Source organism: Parasteatoda tepidariorum, chromosome 2, assembly GCF_043381705.1.
Source record: "Parasteatoda tepidariorum isolate YZ-2023 chromosome 2, CAS_Ptep_4.0, whole genome shotgun sequence".
NCBI classification, from domain to species: Eukaryota; Metazoa; Arthropoda; class Arachnida; order Araneae; family Theridiidae; genus Parasteatoda; species Parasteatoda tepidariorum.
This window is the reverse complement of record NC_092205.1, coordinates 82,740,745-82,765,442: the sequence shown is the minus strand read 5'-3', so window position 1 is coordinate 82,765,442 and position 24,698 is coordinate 82,740,745. Positions and strand designations below refer to the sequence as shown.

The window sequence follows — 24,698 nt, the reverse complement described above, 5'->3', positions numbered from 1 at the left end:
GGAGTTAAATTATCGTAGAGTAGGGCAACGTAGATGCTACACTTTATTTCCTTGCTAGCAAGATATTGTGTTTTGATTCATCAAACTTATAATTTTATAATCAGCGAAGAAAGCTCGTTAACTAATTACTTCATAAAACTCTGAATTTGTTTTCGTTCACGAATTTTGTTTTTCTATTAATATTTAAGATAAATTTTTGATCATATGATCACTTGGAGAAATTGTTAACAGCTATTGAATTTGAACAATTTGGGTATCAAGCATTTAAATATTAGCACCCACTTAACTGGATCCGAAAATCCAAACTTTACAGTTTTGATTATTATTTTTAGATTGTTCTTCCTCTCCTAGAAATTTAACTTAATTCTATAGAAATTAAATTATTGAAAGTATAGAACTTTTAAAAGACGTCAGAAATAGGTTAAATAGTTAGAGCAAGAATAAAAGCTAACTTAGAACTTGAAATCTTGTTCATACTGTCAGTCCGAGAAGTACTACAATTTGAAGAGATTTAAAAATCCAGCAATGACAGCCATAAAGAATTCATCAAGTCTGAAAGAGTCAGAGCAGAGCTACGAGTAAAAGCTAAATTCAAAAAGAGTGAGTTGGAAGTTTGCTTCCAGGAATTTTGAAAGAAAGAGAGTCTAGTCTTGTTTTTTCAATAAACCAAAAAGTTCTTGCGTGTTGAAAGGAGAGTGTTTGCTTGCAAATGCTCAATTTTAATTGAACATACTATGATTAAACAGTTTTACCTCGAATTTGTTACATACGCTCACATCTCTCCCAATGGTCCAGGCGTGAACTATTTTTTTTAAAATAAAACTGTTCCATTCTATGGATCGGTGCAAACTTTTTTCTCCTTACTGAAATTTTAATTACCTATCTGCTTTTAAGCGCGCAATAACAATGCAAGAGGAAATTCTCGTAAGAAACATATCTAATGTGAGGAAAACTGTTATCAACTTCTTAACTTCATCTATCTTTAGCTTCACAAATTGGTGGAGAGTCTAGCTTGACTTGTATTGAGCCTTTCAATTTTATTTTTACCATAATTCTAGAATTAGTACGAATTTGAAGCACATTTAGTTACTTGCATGTATTTTAAGAACATTTTAATTCTATATTCTCTTGTACGTTGCTAATTGACAATGTAAAATATTAAGTTAAAATATGTACATAAGTATTCAATTTAAATAAATTTAATAATCCAGTTTAAATAGAATAATTAAAAATATTAAAGTACCTAAAAAATTTTAGTTCCTAAGCACTTCAGTCAGTTTTTGTTAAGTAGAACAAAATTTTAATCTTCCATTTCACACAACTACTAAAACGTTAGCAGTAAAAGAAACTTCAGTTAATGAACAAGAGACAAATTTGTTGACTGATAAGTTTAATGTAAAACAAAACTTACAAATACAAAAATCAACCCATCATGGCAAATTTCTTTGCTTTAAGCAACTTCAAATAGCCTAGAGCCAGAGCTTTTTTAGTTAAAGGAGAAATCATTGCTGCCTTTTTAGCTTTTGCAGCAGCTAACAACTTCGCGTCAATAGCGGCCATTTTTACAACGGGCAACGCTTTTGCAGTAACTTTTGCTTTCAATAGCGGTCCAGCTGCTGCAGAAATTACTTTAGATTTCACAAGTGGTACAGCAGCAGCAATTTTAGTTTTTACAACTGGGACTGCAGCTGCTAATACCTTAGCCTTGACAACTGGAGCTGCTGCAGCAGCGGTGGCAAGCTTTGCTTTGACAGCGCCAACTGCCTTCATTTTGGCAACTGGAACAACTTTAGCAGCAACTTTAGTCTTTATGGCCTTTTCCACCTTCATCTTTACGGCATCTTCAATTTTAGCTTTAAGAATAGGAGCAACTTTAGCTGCAACTTTCATTGCTGGAATAGCAACTGCAGCTTTGACGAACTTTGGTTCAAGAACTGGTAGAAGTTTGGGAGCCGGTTTCTCTGGAAACTCCACAACTTTAGCTTTAACGGGCAAGAACTTTAAGATTTGATCGAGATCTGCATCTATTTTTACACTATCTTTGCTTTTTACCACAATACGAGGAATGGTAGTTTTTTCTTGCTCAATAATAGTCGTAATAAGCTCCTCTACGTGATCCTTTTCTGGTTCGGATATGTGAACCTCATCTTTCTCTTCATTGACATCGTAATAGTGTTCAGAAAGTGAGCAATTAGAACTGTACCAGTAGTCGCAGGCCAATATGGGCTGATTAAATAGAGTACCGATAGGACAAAGGAAACTTTCTCGTCGATGCTCATAACAAACATGGAAAACCTAAAATAGAAGTCAGAAATTAAGAAAATCCGGTCGCAAACAATTTTTCAAAAGCTAAACGTTAATTGACAGTCTAGAAGAGTCCCGCATGTTTAGATGTACAGTGCGCAAAATAAAAAGCGCTACACTAACTTTCGAAGCAATGATCATAAGTCTAGGATTCAATCTTGATGTTTTGAGGGGGCGCCTTTAATATGTTAACTAGTGCAGACTATAGTTAAAGTTATGATTACAAAAAACGTACTTTCTCTGGACAAACTTTCTGACCGACTCATATTTTTGACCACCAAAACATAAGGTCGTCGCAAAGTAGGAAATATGATCCTCAATGCTCGGTCAAGAGATCTGTTCAAAGTTTGAACCCCTTAGAGTTAAATTACGTTCTCACCATATAGAACTTTAAGTGAATCGAAAAATTTTTGAACTGTGGACATGGAATTATCTTCGGATAACTTCATTTATCCGAAGATAATTCCATGCAAAATATAACTTAAATATTTGTTTCTAATATTTTACTTAACAAGTCAAAAATATACTTTACATAAAAAAATTATTTTTACTGGGAGTTAATTCGCAGGGATTAATTTTTCATAAATGAATTTTATAATAGCCTGAAAAGCTTTTAAATTCGTTTGAAGAGTTCACGATCTCTGGAAATGAGCAAAAAGCACTTAAGGGGTCCAAAATTTGAATCGCGCTCCTCACCAAACAATGGGGTAATAAATTCCCGAATGTGACTATCCCTTATATTTAGGGTGATAAATCTTAATACATCAGGAAAAAAAGCATGTTTATTCAGAGAGCTTTTATGATTTCACTGCACATGCACTTTACTTCAACGAAAACAGCTTACCGGAAATTTGATTAGCTATTTTAGAGCCGTCAGAAATTTGAGCCACATATGAAAATATTAATTTGTGGAAACAAGAGCTTGATAAGAAAACAGTTTGAGATACAATGGACATTTGCCACTTTGTTTCGCATGAAAAATTCATAAATAAGTTATATTTCACAATTGCAAATTTTTAAAATATCTGCTCAAAGTTAGCTTATTTTTAAACTACTCCTCTACAGATTTCGTGCCTTAAAAATACAAGTTTACTAGAGATCTGATCACTGCTTCTTAAATTAATTCCGAAATTTCTCTGTAAAAACTAAGTAAAATGCTGACAATACAGGTGCACATTTTTATACTTCTGTGTAAACAAATTTTATGCAGTGGCTTAAAGAGTAACGAGATCAAATTTGTCTGATCAATTTTAAACAAGTTCACTCGAATAACTAGCATTAACAATTCAATTTACCAATATCAAGAATTTTAATACTTTTCTGCTGCATTGCACGAAGTGCACACAACTAAAAGGGGACAAAAATAAACTTAAAATACTTCCTCAAATGTTTGGCCTACTTTAAGACTTCATTTATATTTAACGCAAACATCTCTTTCAATTATATTTTTCAATTTTAAATAAAAGAAATTTTCCTCAAGGAAGATTTGAGAGTAATATTAAGCAATAAATGGCGGAAAATTCTTTTCGAAACGCAACGAATTCTATTCTATAGCTTAAAGCCCGGATATTCAGCTTTATATTCGAGTTACACTACAGAACAAGTAAACAGAGATGAAGTCTTATAAAAGTAGAAATTTATCAAAATTAACACCATAGTATTATATTTAAAGTTAAGTTTCACACTGACTGAATACTTATTTCATCAATTTTAAATATTTCTTTTACTTTGCCAGTTGAGGAATTGAATTTGACCTCTGTGCGTATAGTACTGAAATTAGAGGCATGAATTTCATACTTTTTGAAACTGCTTATTAATAAATATCCGTTTAAAAGTTTTATATAGCATAAATTCCAATTAGTTAAACAGAGTTTAATGCAAACTCAAAAATACCATAGGTTAAAATTTGTTAAATTGCTTACCTGGCACCCAGTTTCCAAGTCTGCATAAAATCCAGGGATGTATTTTTTGTCGCTACACGAGAACGAAGTAATAGGCACTTCAGTATAATTTGGATAGTTAACTCCAGGAATACCTCTGACTGATCCAACAAATGGAGGATACACAACTTCTTCAGCGATGATCTCTTCAACAGGAGGGACTGAAACTACTGGAACGTGTCTCACTGGACAGTCTCCGATCTTTTTCTGCAACATCTGGAGCAGTTTAATAAGCTCGGAGAGAATGTCTAACGCGATGTTCTTTCTCTTGTGAGGATTCCTTTCGTATTCGGCCATGGAACTGAAGAAATAGGTGTACAGCTTGGACTTCAGAGCCTTCAGTTTCGGGTACTTGCCATCGATATCATGCAATCCATGGGAAATATCTTTGCAAAACTCGTTGTAAGATGGTACGGTTGTGCTTCTGACCACTTCAGGCTCAAGAGTGATTTCAATACCTTCAGGCTCGTGGGTGCTTTTTGCAAATTTAGGCTCTGGAGTACTTGCGAAGTGTTCGTACATTCCAGATGAGCCAGGAAAATACTGTAGGATTTCTTCAAAGAAATCCTCAGTTATCTGGAGGGGAAAATAAATCAGATATTAGCCTAAAATATTCATTTAAAAACGATACTGATAGAAATAGATTGTCCGATTCAATCTAAGTTTAAACAAATTTTTAAAATGAAAAAGCAAATTTGAACGTATAACACGGTTCAGAATCTTAACTTTGAAGTAAAGAATGGAAAACTGGTGTTTTACTTTATAGATTGGATTATTTCTGCTTAAATGATATTCTAATATGAAACTAATTTGTTTACATTATCTTAGAAAATATCACTAAACAAGGTAAATTGAAAATGATCCAGAAGTTAAAATTTTAAATAATATTCAGTAAATGTAAATTAAAATGTTAAAATTTTCAAATTGGACAATATTTTACAGAGTATAATTTCGTTACTTGGAATGCATTTATTATTAGCTCAAATATTTATCAAAAATATTAAGACCCAGTTTAAAATGTTTAATTAAGTGTTTGCATTTCTCGCCACAAAGAGTTATTCAAGACTTATAAAAAGGATGAAATCAGTTGTGATTTTAAAATTTAATATTCAGTAAAAGACAAATTCAAAAACTAGATAAATATCCAGTATATGTACAACGCAAAAGTGTAAAATTGCAAAAAAAACAATTTTACCTATTTTAATAAGTTTTCTAAGACGCTGACAAATATTTCAAAAACAAATATCCGTAAGGTTTTGCATTGAGTGATAAAAATCTATACTGATGAAACTGAAAAGTCAGTTTTTAATTTGATCAATAGCAAAAAGGTTTCTTTAGTTTCTAAACTGACTTTTGCAGCCAATTTTGAAGAAAAAAAAGTCTAGCGTTTAAATTTAATGTCCTAGTATATTGAATTTATCTAAAACAGGAAAATGTTCACTTGTTAAATATATTAGCTTTGAAAAGTATAGTTTTAATGTTAGAAATAAACATTTTTACCTCTGGAACTTCAATATTAAGCTCATCAGAAGTAACTGGTTTCTGCGCTTTTCCATTGGCCAACAAGCCTAACGAGAAAGTGAACAATTATGTTAAACACATTTCAATACACAGTAAGTTTAGAGAAGAGTAGTAAAGAATTTAAAAAAAGTTAAAATGAAAAGTAAAAACTGGAGTTGAGTAACAGAAGATTTAGCTTATTACAATAGTTATTCAATAGATTGTTATATAGTATGCATTATTTATTTTCGAAAATGTAAATACAAATACCATAACTACTTTTAATGTTTCGGATTAAGAATTCTTGTAAAGGAGTTTTAATACAGAAGCTAACACTTAAAGTTTGCGTACAAAAAATTTGTACATAAGTTTCTTTACATGTCAAGGAAAAGCAAATTAAGGAAAATTAAGAGAGGCTAGGGAAAAAAATTATTCTGAAAAAATGTATTTTTTTTACCTAATAATACAGTCACTATAAGGAAGTCCATCGCTTTACACCTAAAAGAAATAATCTGTGTTGAAATGAATATTTTTTTAATAATTTTTTTCCTTGAAGATAATTAAATTTGCTTCAAATATTTTAAGTAAAATATTTTTTTTTTTAAATTACTACACATTTAAATTTTTTATAATTACTTAAAGCAGAACTTACATGGCCAAATCTATTATTTTTATGATTAACAAATAAAAGCAAAGCTACTCACCTGCTATGAATGCTCCAACTGAAGACTAACTGCAGCATGAAAATTTCCATTTTTATAGATAAGTAGATTGAAGTGGTTGTGGTAAGAGGATCTATGTTGCACGCTTTTAACCTCTATAGCAGAAGATCATAGGTAGACATTGAAGATAGGTAGAATTAACAAGATCTATGCTACTTGAAGCTACAAACCTTTCTCATAAAGTTTTTAAAGAGTTAATCAAAACACATTTTACGCAACACATGTTTAAAAAAGCTGAGGTTAAGAAGCTGTTCAAGAAGCTGAGGTAGGTCTACATATGCATTTTCTCCAGTAAAGATTGCGGGTTTTGAGTTTTTGGGATCACGAACCTACGATCATTTTCGTCGAAGCATAACTTTTGCTCATCCTCGATTTAAAACACTGGTCGAGAGACTGATGCTGCATACTGTGACAAAGAGGGTCACAGGCTCTAGTCACTGAAGCACCAAGACACTCACAATCAAACAGTGTATTAAATCTACAAGCGAGAAGCATGAAGGCGTTAAATTATAATATCTGGGATATAAAACCTGAGGTCTCGGTATGCGTCAAAGAATATCTCAGATACATGTCAAAGCCATTGAAGAACATTAGTGATTACAAATGAATACAAAGATTTAACTGAAATAGAAGGATCACCCTGGGCGAGCGGTATTGCTCACCAACCACTTTGTTGCCAGTTCGAACCCTTCCGTCAATCTGGATATATCTTAGTGAGTCCCTTCTTTGAATTGTACCATTTGTCATTCTATTTAACAAAGGCTTACATGGCTTAGTTGAACGTATACGCTGTAACAATGTAAGCTGTACCAATAAACTGAAATAGATACAATTTCGCATATAAGTTTTAAAGGGGACTCCGTGGCCGATCGGTATCACCAAACGCTGAGCGTGATGTATTTCCGTGCTGTCGTTCTCTGTATTGTGCTATTTGAACATATACTTGATAAAGAGCCGCGATGGCTCAGGGGATAGAGCATTCGCCTTCCAATGAGGTGAACCGGGTTCGATCCTGGCGATGGCTGAGCGATACGAATTTCGCATCCAGCTTGCACCGACCACAGTGCTGACGTGAAATATCATAAGTGGTAGACGGATCATGGGATAGAGTCCCCTTGCCGTTAGTCTAACCGTGGGAGGTTCTCGTAGTCTTCCTCTCCAGGTAACGCCAATGCGGGTTAGTTCCATCAAGTTCTCCGCGAAGGCAAATTTCTCCCACTACTTGATCCAGGAGTTTCCTTATCTTCTGGATAGGGTTCAAAATTACAAGGCTACGGAGTTGAACATTAGTGGTCGTTTTACCCGTATGCCCTAAATAAGGGCGGGTCGGGGTAAATTCTTCCATTAGTGGTCGTAAACCCAAAAATTGGGTCTGCTGTTCAACGACGGTAAAACAAAATAAAATATACTTGATAAAGGTTTATAAGTCTTGAGTGAGCAGACAAGCCTACAAATCTATGTTATACCAATACATAAGTAAATAAAAAAGTGGCCTTCCCATCCGAGCTGTTTTATCATCCAATCGTTTGCAAAGCGTTGAGGTTGCGGGTTCGAATCCTGCTGTTACCCTGGATGTATCTCTGTACTGTCCTTCTCTGTATTGTGCTATCTGTCCTACTTGACAAAGGTTTATTAGTCTTAATTTAGCTCACAAGCCTTCAAATGCATTTTGTACAAATGAATAAATATAAATAAATAAAAATTAGAATTTTTCTTCCTAGACATGTGTCGAAAGTATAAGTCCTAAGGTTTTTCAGGCTCTTGTCCCAAGTTTGTCTGAAAGAAAGTTTCTTAAAAGAGCAGGTTTGCAAAAGAAATTCCACGTAAAGTTACCTTATTTCAATAAATACTTATAAGAATCGAGATTTTTCAGTGAGTTCATGACACGAACTTGCGAACTACCAGAATCCATTCTCGTATTTTTCTTGTATGTTTTCGGCATTTTTCTACTTATCAACAGCTAAATTTGCGTTCTTTCAGCTTAATGAAGGCTTATTAATTACTTTTTAATCAAATAGTTAAAGGTGGATTCCGGGCCGTGGTAGCCCAGTGGTTTTAGAATCTAGCTCCGATGCGGGTTTTTGATGACTTCATCTAGGTCCACCGAGTACAATCGATATACGTGTCGTAAAATCTGTAGAATCAAAAGTACCGAGCATGAGTACACAATCGATAAATCAACGCAAGCGACAAAAAATTCAAAATTGTAGTAGTTCATTTACGTCCGATTGCATGTCGTACGGATGATCCGATGACATGCAATTGCAAGTTTGATCCCCTACAGGGGGGATGGCACCCCCGCTTCGGTAGCCCGACGATCTGCACGCGAAGTCGAGCATTTTACAGTAGAACAGTTTAACGAGGACCAATACTGCACACCCTCGGTCCCTACGCAGACTGATCCAAGTGGTCACCCACCCGCACACTGACCGTAGCCAGTGATGCTTGACTTCGGTGATCTGCTGGGAACCGTGTCTTAACGATCAGTCCACTGCAGGACAAATTCAAAATTGAGATTTATGTATATTTGGCATCTTCGTATGATAAGCTACGTATTGTAAGATTTTTTTTAATGAATTTTGTTTTATCGGTTTTTTTTTAAATTTTATTTTAGCGTTAGCGATAGAAGAAAAATTATTGTCAAGCCACTTTTTTCGGAATCAATAGTGAAACATTTACGTTGTTTTTTCGAATTGCAATGCAGTTCCGGGATGTGGAGAAAATTTCCACCCTATTCAGATCTATGTCTAAATTGAGGAAGTGGCCTTAGGGCGCTTTTTCATTACACGACACGATAACGACAAAACGGATCCGATTGTCTCGGCGAACGACAGAGGGTCAAGTAAAATACATGATCAGCAACGGAGCGCTTTTTCACTCACCGATACGATAACGATTATGTCGTATCCGACAAGGCGATATCGTTTGTCGGAATCGAATGTCGGTTAGGCAAGCAAATTTCTACTCAAATCGTGGCGATTTTATTAGTTGTTGTGTATCCTTCCCGTTTTATCTCCTCTTTTGATATCATTATTTTATTCTTTTAATCAATTTTAATCTTTTATTAGATCATGTCAAATGTAAAATTTGAAAATAAAAGTTTTATATAATTTATTCTCATGTCTGGTTATAAATTTTTAATTTTATGAAGTTGCATTTTTTACATTATAGTGAGGTTGAAAGACTTAAACAATCATAAAAGTTTCATTGAAAATTTTTATAAATTCATTATATGCTTTAATGAAGAGATGGTATTTTGTATAATAGTAATGGTTTGATAAGAAGGCAAATAAAGACCCTTATGTATTTCAAACAGAACTCGATCTAACTACTGGTTTCTGCTTGATTGAATAATAAAAAGTCTGCTCCCTGATTCAACTGAAACATTTTTTTGAAACATGGTAGAGCGGCTTCATAAGATAAATTTGATCAAACTCATTTAAAAAATCATCTAAAAAGATTATTCTAAATGAAACTAATATTTTAATTCGATTTTTAAAAAAAACGTTAATACTTTAAAACATTTAAAGAATTTAAGTAATGTTAAGTGATTACAGACATAATTTTAAGTGTAGATTGGCGGCACTTAAAAACCGCCAAATCTGTAGCTGCTGTGGCGTTAATACGTAAGTACCATTTCGTGCACCCAAAAACGTTTCTGCACTGCTAGCTTTTTTCTTCTAAAATAAAGTAAGAAGTTTGAGACGACGATTATCATCCGGCATATTTAAAGTTTGCAGAAAAAAATCACAGCAGAACACAAGCAACTGCTCACTTGTTGGGTCTTTGTGCCAACTAAATTAAATGAACGCCAATTTACGATACTACCAATAATTTTATCAAAAAAATAACATATTTTATTTCTTAAACATTTTAGAACACAACAACATTTATTATATATCTAACTCCGTTGCCAAAACGAATTCAAAACTAAAACTTATAATTTTTCAAAACACGTTCAAATAAATTATTTAAATTTTATGTCTCTACACACTCAAGCTCAAAACATTGAATGAACAAGAATTTCTACTTCTCGGACTAACGATATCGGACAAGTGAAAAAACAATTGCTTAAACGATCCGGCAACGACATTGTCGTTCACACATTTGTCGTCCGATTTTGTCGGTATCGTGTCGTGTAATGAAAAAGCGCCCTTACGAGTGAGTGGTGCAGGTATCTAATCCGTAGGGCTCTGCTCTAAGACATACTTTCACTCTTGCAGTGCTCTCTTGTCAAACGACAGGAGCACGTTCCTGACTTAAATCGCAAGAGGTCCAAGTATCAGTAGAAACAACAGTAGCTGTATTCCGTAGCCAAATGATTTTTTCTCCAAAAAACACTTAGATGCAGGAAGATATTGGATTTTGTTCCCGTTTTAATTCTGAATATTTCTTCTATTCCTTCTTTCGGTGACTTTATGTAGTTTCTAGTCTTTAATTTTATAAGAGCTGTTAAGTTAATTGAACCTATGATGTTGCAGACATAAATGAATAAAAAATAAGGAAGAGCGAGAATACAATTTAGATTCTATATCAAATAAATAAGAACTAAAACACTATCAAAACAAAATGTAGTGGGTTGTCAATGTAAAGGCTGACAGGCCTATAGACTAAGTACCCGAATTGCAAAGTAGAAATTTTTAGGTTCATGCTTTGAATTTTCAAAATTCTGAACAGCTGGGAATACGAAGTTACTGAAAATTCAAAGTGAACCCAGTATAAGAAGTGTATATAGTGCAGGGCTTTGTGAAAAAACGTTTAGGAAGATGTGAAAAGTCGGCATTTTTCTTATGAAAACTAATGACATCAAATAAACCACCAACTTCCCATCTGCTTCTTTCTGAAAAAAAGTTTAGGAAGCAGATAAAAAGTTGGTGTTTTCCGATTAACACACAAATGACATCAATTAAACCATTGACTTTTTATCTGCTTGCTTCTTTCTGATAAAAGTTTAGGCAGCAGATAAAAAGTTGGTGTTTTCTGATTAACACAAATGACATCAAATAAACCATTGACTTTTCATCTGTTTGCTTCTTTCTGAAAAAAGTTTACGAAGCAAATGAAAAGTCGGTGTTTTTCCGATTAGCACAAATGACATTAAATAAACCATCGACTTCTCATCTTTTTGCTTCTTTCTGAAAACCGTTCAGGAAGCAGATGTGAAGTCGGTGTTTTTCCGATTAACACTAAGGACATCAAATAAAACACCGACTTCTCATCTGCTTTCTTTAAAAAAAATTATAAGGCTTTTTTTCAACATATTTTAAGATAAACTTCAAATAAGCCATTGATTTCTCATTTAAATAAACCATTGATGTAAAATTGAGATATTTTCTGAAAAATTGACTGAAATTTTATCAACTATATTCTCATAGGCTACACCCAAATATTTTATTTTTTATTAAGCATATAAGAGATTTATTTATTTATTTTTTTTAATTTTCAAATCATTCTTGAGTTTTTGATAGTTATGTGTATTGATGAAATTATGTTTGTTGCTATATTTACCATAATTTAATATCTATTTTTATCCATACACTATAATCAGTATATCAAGGTTTATGCTATGATGCTTAAACCATATATTAAACTCTTTCCTATTACAAATCTAAATTATGAAATATGTACTCAGGCAATATTTTTTTTCTTATGTACTCAAATAATATTTAACCTCAATCTTATAAACTTTTTCATATGTATAAGAATTATTTAAACAGCATGTAGCAAAAAGAAATTGAGGATTTTACAATGAAGTTAATTTTGCAAGCAAAAAAATGTTAAACAACACCATCATACATTAAATTATATTTTTATTGCATTTACAAACAACTAATTTAATAATATATTTTAAATTGAAAATCATACACCGAATTTTGCATTAATGCATCACATACAATACAAAAGTAATTATGCAATAGTTGGCAAGAAGCATTCTGTTGCATAGACTAAATATCATATCATTTTCTTTCCTAACGTATAAGCTTTATCACTTACATAAAACAATTTATGCAGCACTTATTAAAAAAATTGAAAATTATGCTATGAAGTTAATTTTATACAAGTAAGGAAATGTTTAAAAAAACTCAAAAATACTTTAAACCAACTAATTTATTACTACGTATAATTAAAATAGGAAGTCATACAATAAATATTGCATCGTAGGATCACACACTGTGCAAAAAAGACTATGCAAAAGTTGGCAAGAAGCATTTCATTGCGTGCACCAAACACCAAATCTTTCTTTTTTATTCCCTAACTTATAAGCTCTATCACTTGCATAAAACAATCTATGCAGCATTTATGAGAAAAAATTAGGAATTTGCATTGAAATTAATTTTATACTAACAAGGAAATGCTAACGATACTAAAATACCAAGAAACACTAACTATCTTTTTTTATAATAACAAACAACTAATAATAATTCTCAAAATGAAAAATAACTCAACAAAAATTAAAATTTCATTTCGTACATACTATGAAAAGATAAATAAGATCAGAAATCCGAATTTAATAAATTAAGAATAATTATAAATCCTGTAAAATAAATTAGGTAAAAACATGTGTTAATGTATCCCATTGTCAGCAGGTTTCAGAAAATATACAAAAACTCTGAATTAGTAATTAAATAAAAACAATTTAATTACATAAAACTTTACTTTTACTCTAAATAATATAAACGTACTATTCCCTTCTAAAAATAAACAAAAAAAAGCTTTTTTCTTTGAAGCTAAAAACTGGAATTTAAAGGCATGTTTGTTTAGAATTTGCGTAATATAATTTTCTTAAAACATAAATGGATCATTAAACTATTAATTTAAATGTATAGTTTATATTTTAAATATATATTACTGTGAAAAATGTTCTGTTTCATTCATTATCAAATAAAATTTACATTTCTGTACTGAAATTATTATTTCATAAATTATTTATTTTGGGACATTATTTGCCTTATTTTAGAGATAGGAATTAAATGTTTAATTCAACGAAAGATAAGTTTTCCTTACATCAACATAATTTATTAATTTTAGGTACTAAAATATGGATAAAACTTTTCCTTCCGAATTATGTTTTACCAAATATAGAATTGTAATGCTTTTAGAGGTATTTTTATGTTACATTTTAGGTCTCTAAAATTACAAGGAACGAGCGAAGTGAAAGGTTAGGCCATTTCAACATGCTTGATGAATTGCATAAGTTATATAGATTTAAACGTATATGTTATTTATATAACTTGTATAAGTAATATATGGCACATAAAACTATTAATCTTCAACTATGCAATATTACTAGCTCTATTATTAAACACCTCAATGTAGTAATTTTAAGAGGATGCTATATTGCAGAAACAATCCTTAACCCTTTCAAGACCAGATTTTTTTTTCCAAGAAAATCAAAAACAAAATACGATCAATAAGGCAAAAGGATCAATTAAGGCACACAAAAAAAACAATATCCCGCCAAAATGAAATAAAAAATCAACAATTTAGCCATTGGCGGATGGGAGCTGAGACATATGTGACAAACCAGGTTTTTTAGATGGGAAACATATGTCCCAGTGGTGTTTTCGTCTGTGGGACATATATGTCTTGGTGTGACTAAAAAGGTTAATAGCAAATTCTCCTTTATCTACATAAATAATTTAAATTTGAAAGCACAAAAAAAGTAGTAACACAGAAGCAGTAACCATGAAGTTTCGAATGCTGAAAATTCTTCACATCAAAATGCGAACAAAGTATACTAGAATTACTTAGGATTACGTAGTGTGGTAGTAATCCTACAATAATTTGGTTGCATTTTGATATTTTGAACTTTGTTTCATCATTTAAAACTTCATGCCTTACTCAAGGGTTTCTTGAAATCACTCTTCATGGCAAATTATGTTTCCCTTCTATTGATATTTTAATATTCTAAGCTTTAAAAAAAATTTGTAATACCTCTTACCCTCTCAGCACATTTTGAAAACTATTACAGTCTATACCGAAAAGCATATAGTGATTTCAATAAATATGAGTATACATCAGTTATATTCTAGTTTTTTTAGATTATTCTCCATAGATATATTGCTGAGAAGAATAGTAATGAGGCCAGTGTTTATAAATGTTTTGCTGCTTATATCACTCTCATAGTAATGTATCACAATGAAGCTCGTTAAGTTATACAAGTATACCTATGTCTTAGTAATAATCGAAGGAACAGCCTCACAGAAAGTTTTCTGCTAGAATATTTTCTACTCATTTTACATAGCACAAGGTGCAGCTTTTAACTCTCTAAATCCTTTTTTTTTATTTGCTAACAGCTCAGTGGTCGTAAAATTGACTAGATATATTTAAGTTGATGTATGTGCTACCTAACGAGCCACAAATTCTGAAACTGAGCAGTTATTATTTCTATCACACTAGGAATGTGAGAAAAAGGCAAAAAGTGAATTGCTAAGTCTTAGAAAGTCGTCGAAAAGAAACCTTCTGATATAAATGCTGAGAACATAACGCCGCATATACGCCTTCGTTTGCGAGCGATTTTTCACTTCATATCTAAACAAAACAATCTTTAATTGGAGGGGAAAAACAAATATGTATCACGAAATACCTTTACTTTCGATGTTCTCTTAAGCAATGCTATTTTTAGCATGAACGACCACAACATATTTTATTCGAAATTGGTGGTTTTCTGAAACTTTTTAATTCCCTTTTTTTTTTCTTCTAACTCATCAATGTATCAACAGGTGACGCCATAGTCTAAATAAAAAGCGCGTATATGCAAACAGCATTTTCCTGTATATAGTTACGTGAAGAGAGAGCCTTAGATGTTAAAATAAAACTGGATAATCTGTTGATAACAGATTATCTTTAACAAACAAATAAACAGATCCAGTATAAAAAGATCCGATAGACTAGAGGTAACAAAACAATTACCTTTAGTGAGCTGGACAGGCATCTGTGACAATTTTTTTTAAATCGGACTAGTTTTAATCGGAACTAGTTAGAGTTCAATTAAGACTAGAAAATTATCATTGTAATAATTCTTATAATGCTTCTTTAGAAATGGTGTCACTATATTAAAGACCATTTTGTTTCAGATTAAAGATCATATTCTTATAAAATATCTAAAATATTCTTTGTAGCAGGAGTGTCAATTAGGTATCAACACCATTTATATTTATTTAATAAATTTTTAATATTTAAATAATTTTCATCTATGAAATCAAAAAGTTGTAAATTAATAATCAAATCGAAATGAGAATACATTAGAAAATTAAATTCTACAATTGACCCACCTAATTGACAAAACAAATGATCAAGGTGAGAAAATAAATTTGTAACTTAGGAAACAGATTAAAATTTACGCCCATTAATCAATGATATTACATGTAAAAATTATGAATTCATAAAATAACAAATTAGTAATGCATTACAAGCATAAGAACATAACATCATATAATTACAAATCAGTGATGTAAGAACAACATTATAATAAATAAATGATATGATAAAAACATAATATAAAATAATTACGAATAACAGCAACAACAAAAATATGACGTAGCATAAACTCACATTAAAGCATGAGTAATTTTTAGTTTATGTTTTAATATTAAGAATCTTCATGTGATTCACGATTTAGAGCAACTATATTTTCTAAATGCTTATTTTTAATAACAAACCCTTGTCGCAAGCTCAATTCATTTATGAAATCCTCAATTCCTTCAATCCAACGCTTCCGTCTTCCAGGTTTGGATTTACCATCAATGTTCCATTCCAGAACACATTTTGACCATCTATTATCATTGGTCATTTTGACTTTTGCAAACCAAGCTGACCTCTTCAGCTTCACTGCCTCATCAACAACTTCATCAACCTCCATTATTTCAAGTACGATATCATTTTTGAAATGCTGGGGATAATTTTCGCAACACCACCTCCAATAAGACATTTCAACTCGAAGAAGACGTGACATAAACTTCTCAGTCATTGTCCACGTCTCACAACTAAAGGTCAAGCTGTTATTAATGATAGCATGGTATATCCTTTTCTTGCAATCCTTGTCAATTCGTTTGTCACGAGCAACGGAGTGCAATACGCCAATTGCATTCTTCGTACTTATAATTCGATTGTTAATATCGATATCGTTTCTGCCACCAACTTCTAATACCGATCCAAGGAATTCAAAACAGTCTTCACTGACTATGCCTCTCTTGCCGATCATCAGTTCACGTTCATCATCTTCAGTTATCCCTAAATATTTGATATTTTTGAAACTGATTTGCAAATTTAGTTTTCCTAAATGTTTCAGTAGGCTCTCTATCGCGGAACCTAAGTGCTTCAGACTATCGGAAAGAACAACTAAATTCGTTTGTTCCGAAAGAAACGAAAACATTTTTGTGGTGTCTACGGGGAAACCCTTTTTATCGTTTTCTTTTAACCAATCTTTTACTGCCCTTCGAATGTAAACATTAAATAATGTTGGGGATAAGGCACAGTTTTTCTTAAGCCCTTTAGATACTGGGTAACTAAGTTTAGAAATTTCGTTTGAAAAGATCATGCGAACAGTATTGTCTTTGTATAAATGCTTAACTATCTTCACTAAAGAGTCCTCAATCCCTAGCTTTTGAAGTTCATTAAACATTTTTATGCGTGGTACATCAAGAAAAGCTTCCTCTAAATTGATGAAAACTAAATGCAAGGGCTTATTTTGCTTGTCAGCACACTTCTGAAGCAACATTCTTAGAACAAAAGTTGCATCCAAGCATGATTCTTCATGAATTAGTTTGCATTTTTCTTTAAATGCATTACTTTTTTCGATGAAGTTTTTTATAATTGCACTCATGACCTGCATAACAGTGTGAGAAACACATTTTGAACAATTTATAAGATTCAACAGTTTCTCGTCGCCGGAATGATAAATGAAAAACATTTCATTTATTTCCTCTGGTATTGTATGGCCATCAAAGATTGCTTGAATTAAATCCTTCAAAAGCTTTTTTAAGTTATTGCTGCCATGCTTTAGCAGACGCATACTGATACCACCAGGTGATGGCACGTCAAAATCTTCGAATTCATTTAAAGCTTGTATGATATCTGCAGGAAATATGGAAAAACCAGATTGTCCAATGCATCTTTCTAAATCACCAATGAATTCTGGGCGGCACTCTTTAAAATAATTTTTAAAGTAAATTTCAAGAAATTCTTTATCTGCTGTTAGAGTTGTAACAGACTGGTTCTGAAACTCTTTTAGGATATTGCAGATCACTTTGTTCCTTTGAAACTGTTTTGGAATTTTTTCAATAGCTTTGCAAATTCCTTTCCAAACTTCTATTTTTACTTCTGATTTAGGGTGGTAAATATAATTTATGCCTATATTATATTCCTTTCTTTTGCACCTTAATTTTCTAAGTTCTTCATCCCACAAAAACTCGGACCTATCACCCAGTGGATCAATTCCCAAGACATCAGTAGCGGCAGAATGTATCACTTCCTTAAAGTGCTGATACAAATCCGCTGTTGACTTATACTTATTTAAAATTATGTGTCTATCAAGGTGTTCTTTATATTTGGCTTCAATTGTCTCACTAAATAACAAATAGGAATTATACATACGCAAAGATGACTTTGGAGGCGGAATCGAAGAAAATATTGCCACCGCCTCTAAGTAAATGTGATCTGTGCCACATTCCAGCCATCTACAAGCAATAACATCCACGAATTTCAAAATAGTGTCTTGTCTGACTATGCAATAATCAATTATTGACTTTGAATTGCTCCTTTTATCGTACCAAGTGTATTTATGCATGTCTTCGTGATCAAAAAAGGTGTTTAAAATCTTCAAATGAAAGATTTCACAAACATCAATAAGTCTCCTGCCATTGTTGTTCATTTTTTCCTCTCCGAATCTTCCAATTGCTCTGCTGCTGATGGATGTACCAACCCAGGCATTGAAGTCCCCTAGAATGACAATCTCGTCTGTAATTTTTATGTTTTTCAAAACCTTGCACAATGCAGTTTGAAATCTGTCTTTAACTTCAGTCTTAGCACAATCATCAACCCAATAAACACCGAGAACCACGATTTTATGCACCCCTACTTTAAGCCTAACTCTGATTATTCGTTCGTTAACTACTTTCCATCTCATACCAGAGGAAAATTCTTTCTTGACGAGAACAGAGACGCCGGCTCTGGCAGCACCAACTCTAACACCACTGTAAACATGGATATAGTTTGGATATTCCTCTTTTCCAGATCCTCTGAGTTTAGTTTCTGTGAGTACAACCACATCTTTGTTTTCTCTTTCAATTTCAGCAAAAGTCTCTTGCTTTTTTTCTGTTAAACCTCGTACGTTCCAAGTCCCGAAAGTGAAAGACCTGTGGTAAATTTCTCTCTCCACCATGCTTCAGAGAAATATGAAATTTCTTGAAGAAGAAAAAGAATTGCTGATGATAGCGTTATCTTATCTATTAGTAAGATGCTATTAGTTCTTTATTGTCATTTCACGCCTATTTTCTGTAGAATTTACAAGTCACACATAAGACTGATGAATTCGATTGAAACAATGATAACAAATGAAATTTAGAAATTTCATGTTTGAAGTTCGGTTTGCTCCTTTCCAGCAATTTTTTGGTCTCAAAGTGAAGTAAGAAAGCTCTTCTGTTGTCTCATGATATGCATTCCAACATTCAGATGCAATATATAAATCCTAGAAAAGAAAATAATTCATTAAAACAAATCAAAAGTATTAATTACGACAATATTATATAAACTGCTAGATACATGAAAACTCTTCTAAAAGGATATTCGTACACTCCAAAAAATTTGCCAGTTAGGAATCTAGTTCATTTGAATGAAAAATAATTTTCGGAGAGTCCTATCATAATAAGTTGTTGAGAGCAATTAATCTAAAATCTTTAAATAAAATATATTTTAATGAGAATACAAATGTTAAAATGTAAACATTTTCCCTATTGATTTCATCTCTCTTTTTCAAAATGCACTACATTTATTTTTATTCGCTTGCAGGTTTTGAAAATTTAGAATGGACTCAACAGATAATCTTGTCTGGTTCTTAATAGTTCACAAATTGCTAAATACTGAAGAATACCTATTAGCTCTCAAGATATTATCTACTATGTACTACCGTCAACTACCTGTAGAAAAAATAGCTTCTCGATGGTGTGATTGGTCAACAAAAAAAAAGGTAATACCAGTTGTAGTGGTCGTGAGTTCAATCTTGACAGCCTATTAAACAATCGGTGTGAATACGCAGCAAGGTGCATGTTAATGTGGATGAAATTCCTTTGTTATTGATATTAGTGGGGAAATGGTGTAGTGTGGAAGATACAATACTAGATCAGGCTCTGATCACGTCGATTGATCACGTTGCATCAGTTTTTATAACAGTCGTTAAAAAATAAGGATCAAAAAAATGGTGCTAGACTATGTTTGAGTAAAATGCGCACAGTTCAATCTATACGTGTGAAATATCTATTCTTAATTGATAAAGAGGAATGGTAGACTAAATTACTTAATTGATAAAGAAGAATGGTAAACTAGGTTTCTTAATTGATAAAGAGGAATGGTAGACTAAGTTCTTAAAATTGATGAAGAGGAATGGTAGACTAAGTTTCTTAATTGATAAAGAAGAATGGTAGACTAAGTTTTAAATATATTCTAACAAAATACATATGGATTTAGTGCCTGTATTGGTATATAAGTCTTAATGTGTTCATAAATCCATTCTCTAAGCAAAGTCTTCAGTTTAAATTTAACTCAATAACACATTATTAACAAGACAGAAGTCAAATTAAAATACTAGTATATTCAATATTGATTAATTATTAAGAATATATATTGCTTAAAATATGTTTCCGTGTATTTTTTATAAAATAAAATTCGGCGTTTTTAGAAAAATTAGATCGAAAAAAAATCATGAGGGTGCATTTTAAAGTTGAATAAAAAAAGAAGACATTGATGTCCGTCATTTTCGCTAGTCAATATTGTCTTGCATTTCCATTTATTGCATGATTAAAAGTGTAACATTTTGAGGGTTTGCTGAAAACCGTAGCAAGAAAGCAGTAATTAGTAAATTTGGTTCGAATATCAATGTGACTGATATTGCAAGAATAATTCTCACTTGTTAGTGGTATAACAGTCCGATCATTTGTTAGCAGTTTTAGGAACTACTGAAAAAAAAATTTATTGCTTTTTTCCTTTTTTTTAATCTTATAAATCACAAACTTGGCGAAAAGTTATATTACATATTCGCTTCAATGATCATACTTCAATGAACGTATAATTTGCATGAAACAATTTTTCTATTGCTCGATCAGCGACAATGAAAAAAGAGGCTAATATAAAAACCGATAACGAAAAAGTTAGATTACATATTCACTTCAATAATCACACAGAAACGTATAATTTGCATGAAACAACCAAAAATTGGGTCGGCTGTTCAACGACGGTAATAATATAAAATGAAATTTGCATGAAACAGTTTTTTTTATTGCTAGATTAGCGACATTAGTGAAAGATGCTATTATAAAAACCAATAATTCTTCGATATGAAATATTTTTATCGTTTGGTTGCTCGTGATGTTTTTATCATTACGTTACACAGTTTTTAGTTAATAATTCTTTAAACAGTAGCAATATATTAAATATAGGGGAGAATGTTGTAACTGTAACCACAAATAACTCGGACCAATGTAAATATTTTCGCCACAAAGCGGAAATGTATGTCACGATTTGCATCCAATTCACGTGGATAATATCTGCGACCACGGGACCTATCAGCTGTCTTGTAGACCATTTCTTGTTTTCCAAATAAGTGCTAGGGAAAGTTTGGAGTCGTTGTTACTCAAATTTAATAGAGCACTCTCCTCTTAATAAGATGAGCCAGGTTCAAATTCAAGCTACAGCTAACTGGACGAAACGAATTCTGCTATTGACCACAGTGCTGACGTAAAAAATCCTCACTGGTAGACAAATCATGTGTTATTATCTCCTTACCGTAGATTTAAGTGAGACAACTGTTCAACACTGGTTATAAAATAAAATAAAAATTAACTTATTCGAAAAAATTAACCCTATAGTTCTTTTATTTAAAAACAGAACTGTAGATTTGTGCAAAAATGACATTGTCTTTATATTGAAATATCCAATTTTCAAAAACTATTAAATTATTTTAATTGAGCTGTAAATGACATGCAGAAAATCTAAAAACTTTTTTTCAAAAAAAATATTTTTATAAGAATTTTTTAGATATTTTTTAAGACCGAAAATATTTGCTTTTTTTTCCATTTCATCAGAAAAAAAATTTATATGCATGCATAATCTTATTTTTGTTATAATATTCTGGAGGGGAAAAAAAACCAAGAGAAAATCTTTATTTTGCTTCTTTACAATTTGCAATAATTTTGAAGATGATTTTTTTCAAAACTATAAATTGAAACAAAAATTTCTAATTTTTTTGCAATCAAACTGCTATTTCCTAATATCTACATTTCTTAATACATGTTTTCATTTCTTATTTCTATTACTGTAGATTCAATTTTAAAGGGAACTGATGAAAGAAAAAAGAACTGCCAATATGGAGAAAATTGCCATATTACGGAACAACCTCCATCGCCATTTGGCGAGAGGGTTTGTTATGTGATACCTAAAAAGGACAAAAGAATGTCTAAAAAGTCACATTCTCTTCTCCGTATGATTCTCCGTTTGTGAGGGAAATGGGGGGATTTAGGGGAGGGAGTTAAATTTCTTCATAACGGGCGGTGGACGCATTGTTTCTGATGAATTTTTTCACTTTGAATTGAACCAATCATGAGATGATTGGACTAATAGTTTCGAAGGCCTTATGTACAAAAATTACAAATTTGCATTTTTTCCTTTTTAACATTTGAGGCTGTTATCTAAACAGATGTTGCATTTTTTATTTATTTATTTATTTATTTTTAACTTTCAATTGAATAAGATTGTACATCAGCCAATCGAACGAATAGTTCCAAAGGTGAAGTTAATAGCTCAAAAATCCTTGAAAATCACCGAATTCGGAATAAAGATCACGAAAACTCTCTTGATTGGTAGACATCAGGATCTTATACTTTTAAATTAATAACCAAAGGAAAATCATTAGTACGAAGTGTACTGATATATTTATTTGTTAATTATTCAGTAATACACCGAAAAAGATATAACATTCCTGATCACAAAAAAATTTCCGTTCAAAACGCACGATGAATAGGTAATGTATGTTTTATTTTAGAAATTCAAACAAACAATAAATCTGTAAAAATTAAAATTTATGTGTGTCTGTAAGGCAGCACTTCTTCAGAAGACACACTGTCTACAAACACACAGGAACCTTTCTGTTGTCAATGGAAAAACCTAAACTGACTGCCACTTTTGGTTTTTACACATGTATTTTATTTTTATACAGACACACATATATTTTAATTTTTACAGATTTATTGTTTGTTTGAATTTCTAAATTAAATACATTAAATAAAATTTAATGTTTTAATAGTTCATTTACTTCTTTGTCTCTTTTTTGCTTTTGTTAATTGAATTCATTTTCTGATTCACTATTTCGGGACCTTTCATTCTCTGTAAGAAATTAAGTGAATAATTTTCTTAATAAAAAATCAACTCATAAAAATGCCTAATTCGCAAAAAAAAAATTTTTTTTTCCACAGTGGACAGATTGTAAGACATGGTTCCTAGTAGAACATCAATGCCAAACATCACTAGCTGTGGTTGGCTTGACTTCGAGCGCAGGTAGTTTGGCTACCAAAGCTGGGGAGCCATCCCCTCCGTAGGGGATTAAAATTGTCATGGCATGTCTGCGGATCATCCTCAAAGATGTTCCGTCGTCAGTAAAAAATTGTCCAGCTCTAGAGTGACGTAAGCAAACAACTACAACTACACAAAAATTTTATTCTCAAACATTGCAGCTAACAGTGCTGTACTACGCATCTTGACAAATCCTTTCCATTTAAGATGTCAAAATATTCCGCTGCCTTCTGATCAGTTTCGCTAACAGCCTCTAGTTGACTTCGTAGTCGTAATAAAAATGGTTCCCCACCGTAACAACCATCACAGTCACTTGTAAATCGAAGAAGTGGCACTTTATCCGATAACATTAATCGGGCGTAAGTCATGTACGAGCCGAAATAAAACCCTTCGGATTTGTCGAACTCATAAGGACCGAAATATGGATATTGTTCAATGTCCAAGCAACTGCTGTATCCCATATGAAACCTCCTCAAATTTTCGCTGTCCTCGCATTCACAATCATAATATTCCAGAAGAGGAGTGAATGTGTGTAGATGGGAATCTTCAATCGAGTCTTTCGTCACGAAGTGCCACATAGAATCGTTCCCCATTCTTCTCTTGTAATGTTCCCCTTCAGGTATTTCGATTCTTTTTCTTGTAGCACATGAATGAACTTTGACATTTTCATAAACAACGATGTCCAATCCCATGTTATCTATAAATGATACTCTCAAGATCTAAAGGACAGTATTAAATCAAAGCTTAAAACATCAATCCCTGAAAAAAAAAGAAATTTCTGAAACAGTTTCGGCTTCAAGGATAGCATGCATCAAAACACTTGCATAAAAAATGTATTGGTAAAAAATGTCATGTGAAATATCATTAACCTCTGTTCATTCCAGAGCGTTACCCTATATGAAACATGCCTAATTCAAAATGCCCTTTCTAGCGATAATCTAGAGCAGCAGTTCCCGATTTTTTTTCTCGTCTGAAGAACCCTAAATGATCATCCTTATTTTATTGGAACTCCAAATGTTTCGTCGTAATATGAAATGGTGCTTTTTTGCTCATAATATGCCTATTTTTATAACTGCTGTACGTTTGCAACTGCTACTCGTGACTGTTGGGTCAAGTTCAGTCTATCCAAAGTCAGCGCTGTCGACACTTATTTTGAATATGGCGGAAAAACATGAATATGAGGAAAAGCCACAGTTTTGTGAAAATGAAAAGCGTTTTTGATCTAATATTTTTTATATTTAAAAACTTACTCCAATGCTGCATTACTTGCGCTTATAAAAATTTACAAAAACTGAGAATAAGGCAGTGAATTTGATAATTTTCATCTAGGTGGTCAAATTTAGCCAAATTGGTGATTTCTTACAAAAGTTTAAAAACTTTTTGATTATTTAAGTTATTTGTCTGTTCTAAAGCCCAGATAATTCTTTCACGGAAAGATATATATATATATATA

General features: G+C 32.0%; 2 protein-coding genes across 5 annotated transcripts in view; both read right to left on the bottom strand.

Annotated features, from left to right (window-relative positions):
* Positions 1–1,373: 1,373 nt before the first annotated feature.
* On the bottom strand, positions 1,374–6,557 carry LOC107451948 (uncharacterized). Its single transcript, XM_043051914.2, has 5 exons — positions 6,449–6,557; positions 6,202–6,242; positions 5,745–5,812; positions 4,227–4,820; positions 1,374–2,295 (listed from the first exon to the last, which is right to left on the bottom strand). Exons 1-5 carry the CDS (start codon positions 6,496–6,498, stop codon positions 1,423–1,425), a joined length of 1,626 nt encoding a protein of 541 aa, XP_042907848.1. The 5' UTR covers positions 6,499–6,557; the 3' UTR covers positions 1,374–1,422.
* A 5,702-nt stretch (positions 6,558–12,259) lies between these two features.
* The window catches only part of LOC107451950 (LINE-1 retrotransposable element ORF2 protein), a 56,550-nt gene continuing 44,111 nt past the window's right edge, over positions 12,260–24,698 (bottom strand). For 3 of the 4 annotated variants that reach the window (XM_071177822.1, XM_016068195.3, XM_071177823.1), the window contains one exon: positions 12,260–19,154. In XM_071177822.1, the coding sequence (XP_071033923.1) occupies positions 16,059–18,848 (2,790 nt within the window). In that variant the 5' untranslated portion in view covers positions 18,849–19,154 and the 3' untranslated portion in view covers positions 12,260–16,058. Of the gene's footprint in view, positions 19,155–23,369; positions 24,005–24,698 lie in introns of those variants that run through there. The other variant, XR_011636193.1, reaches the window with a different exon arrangement.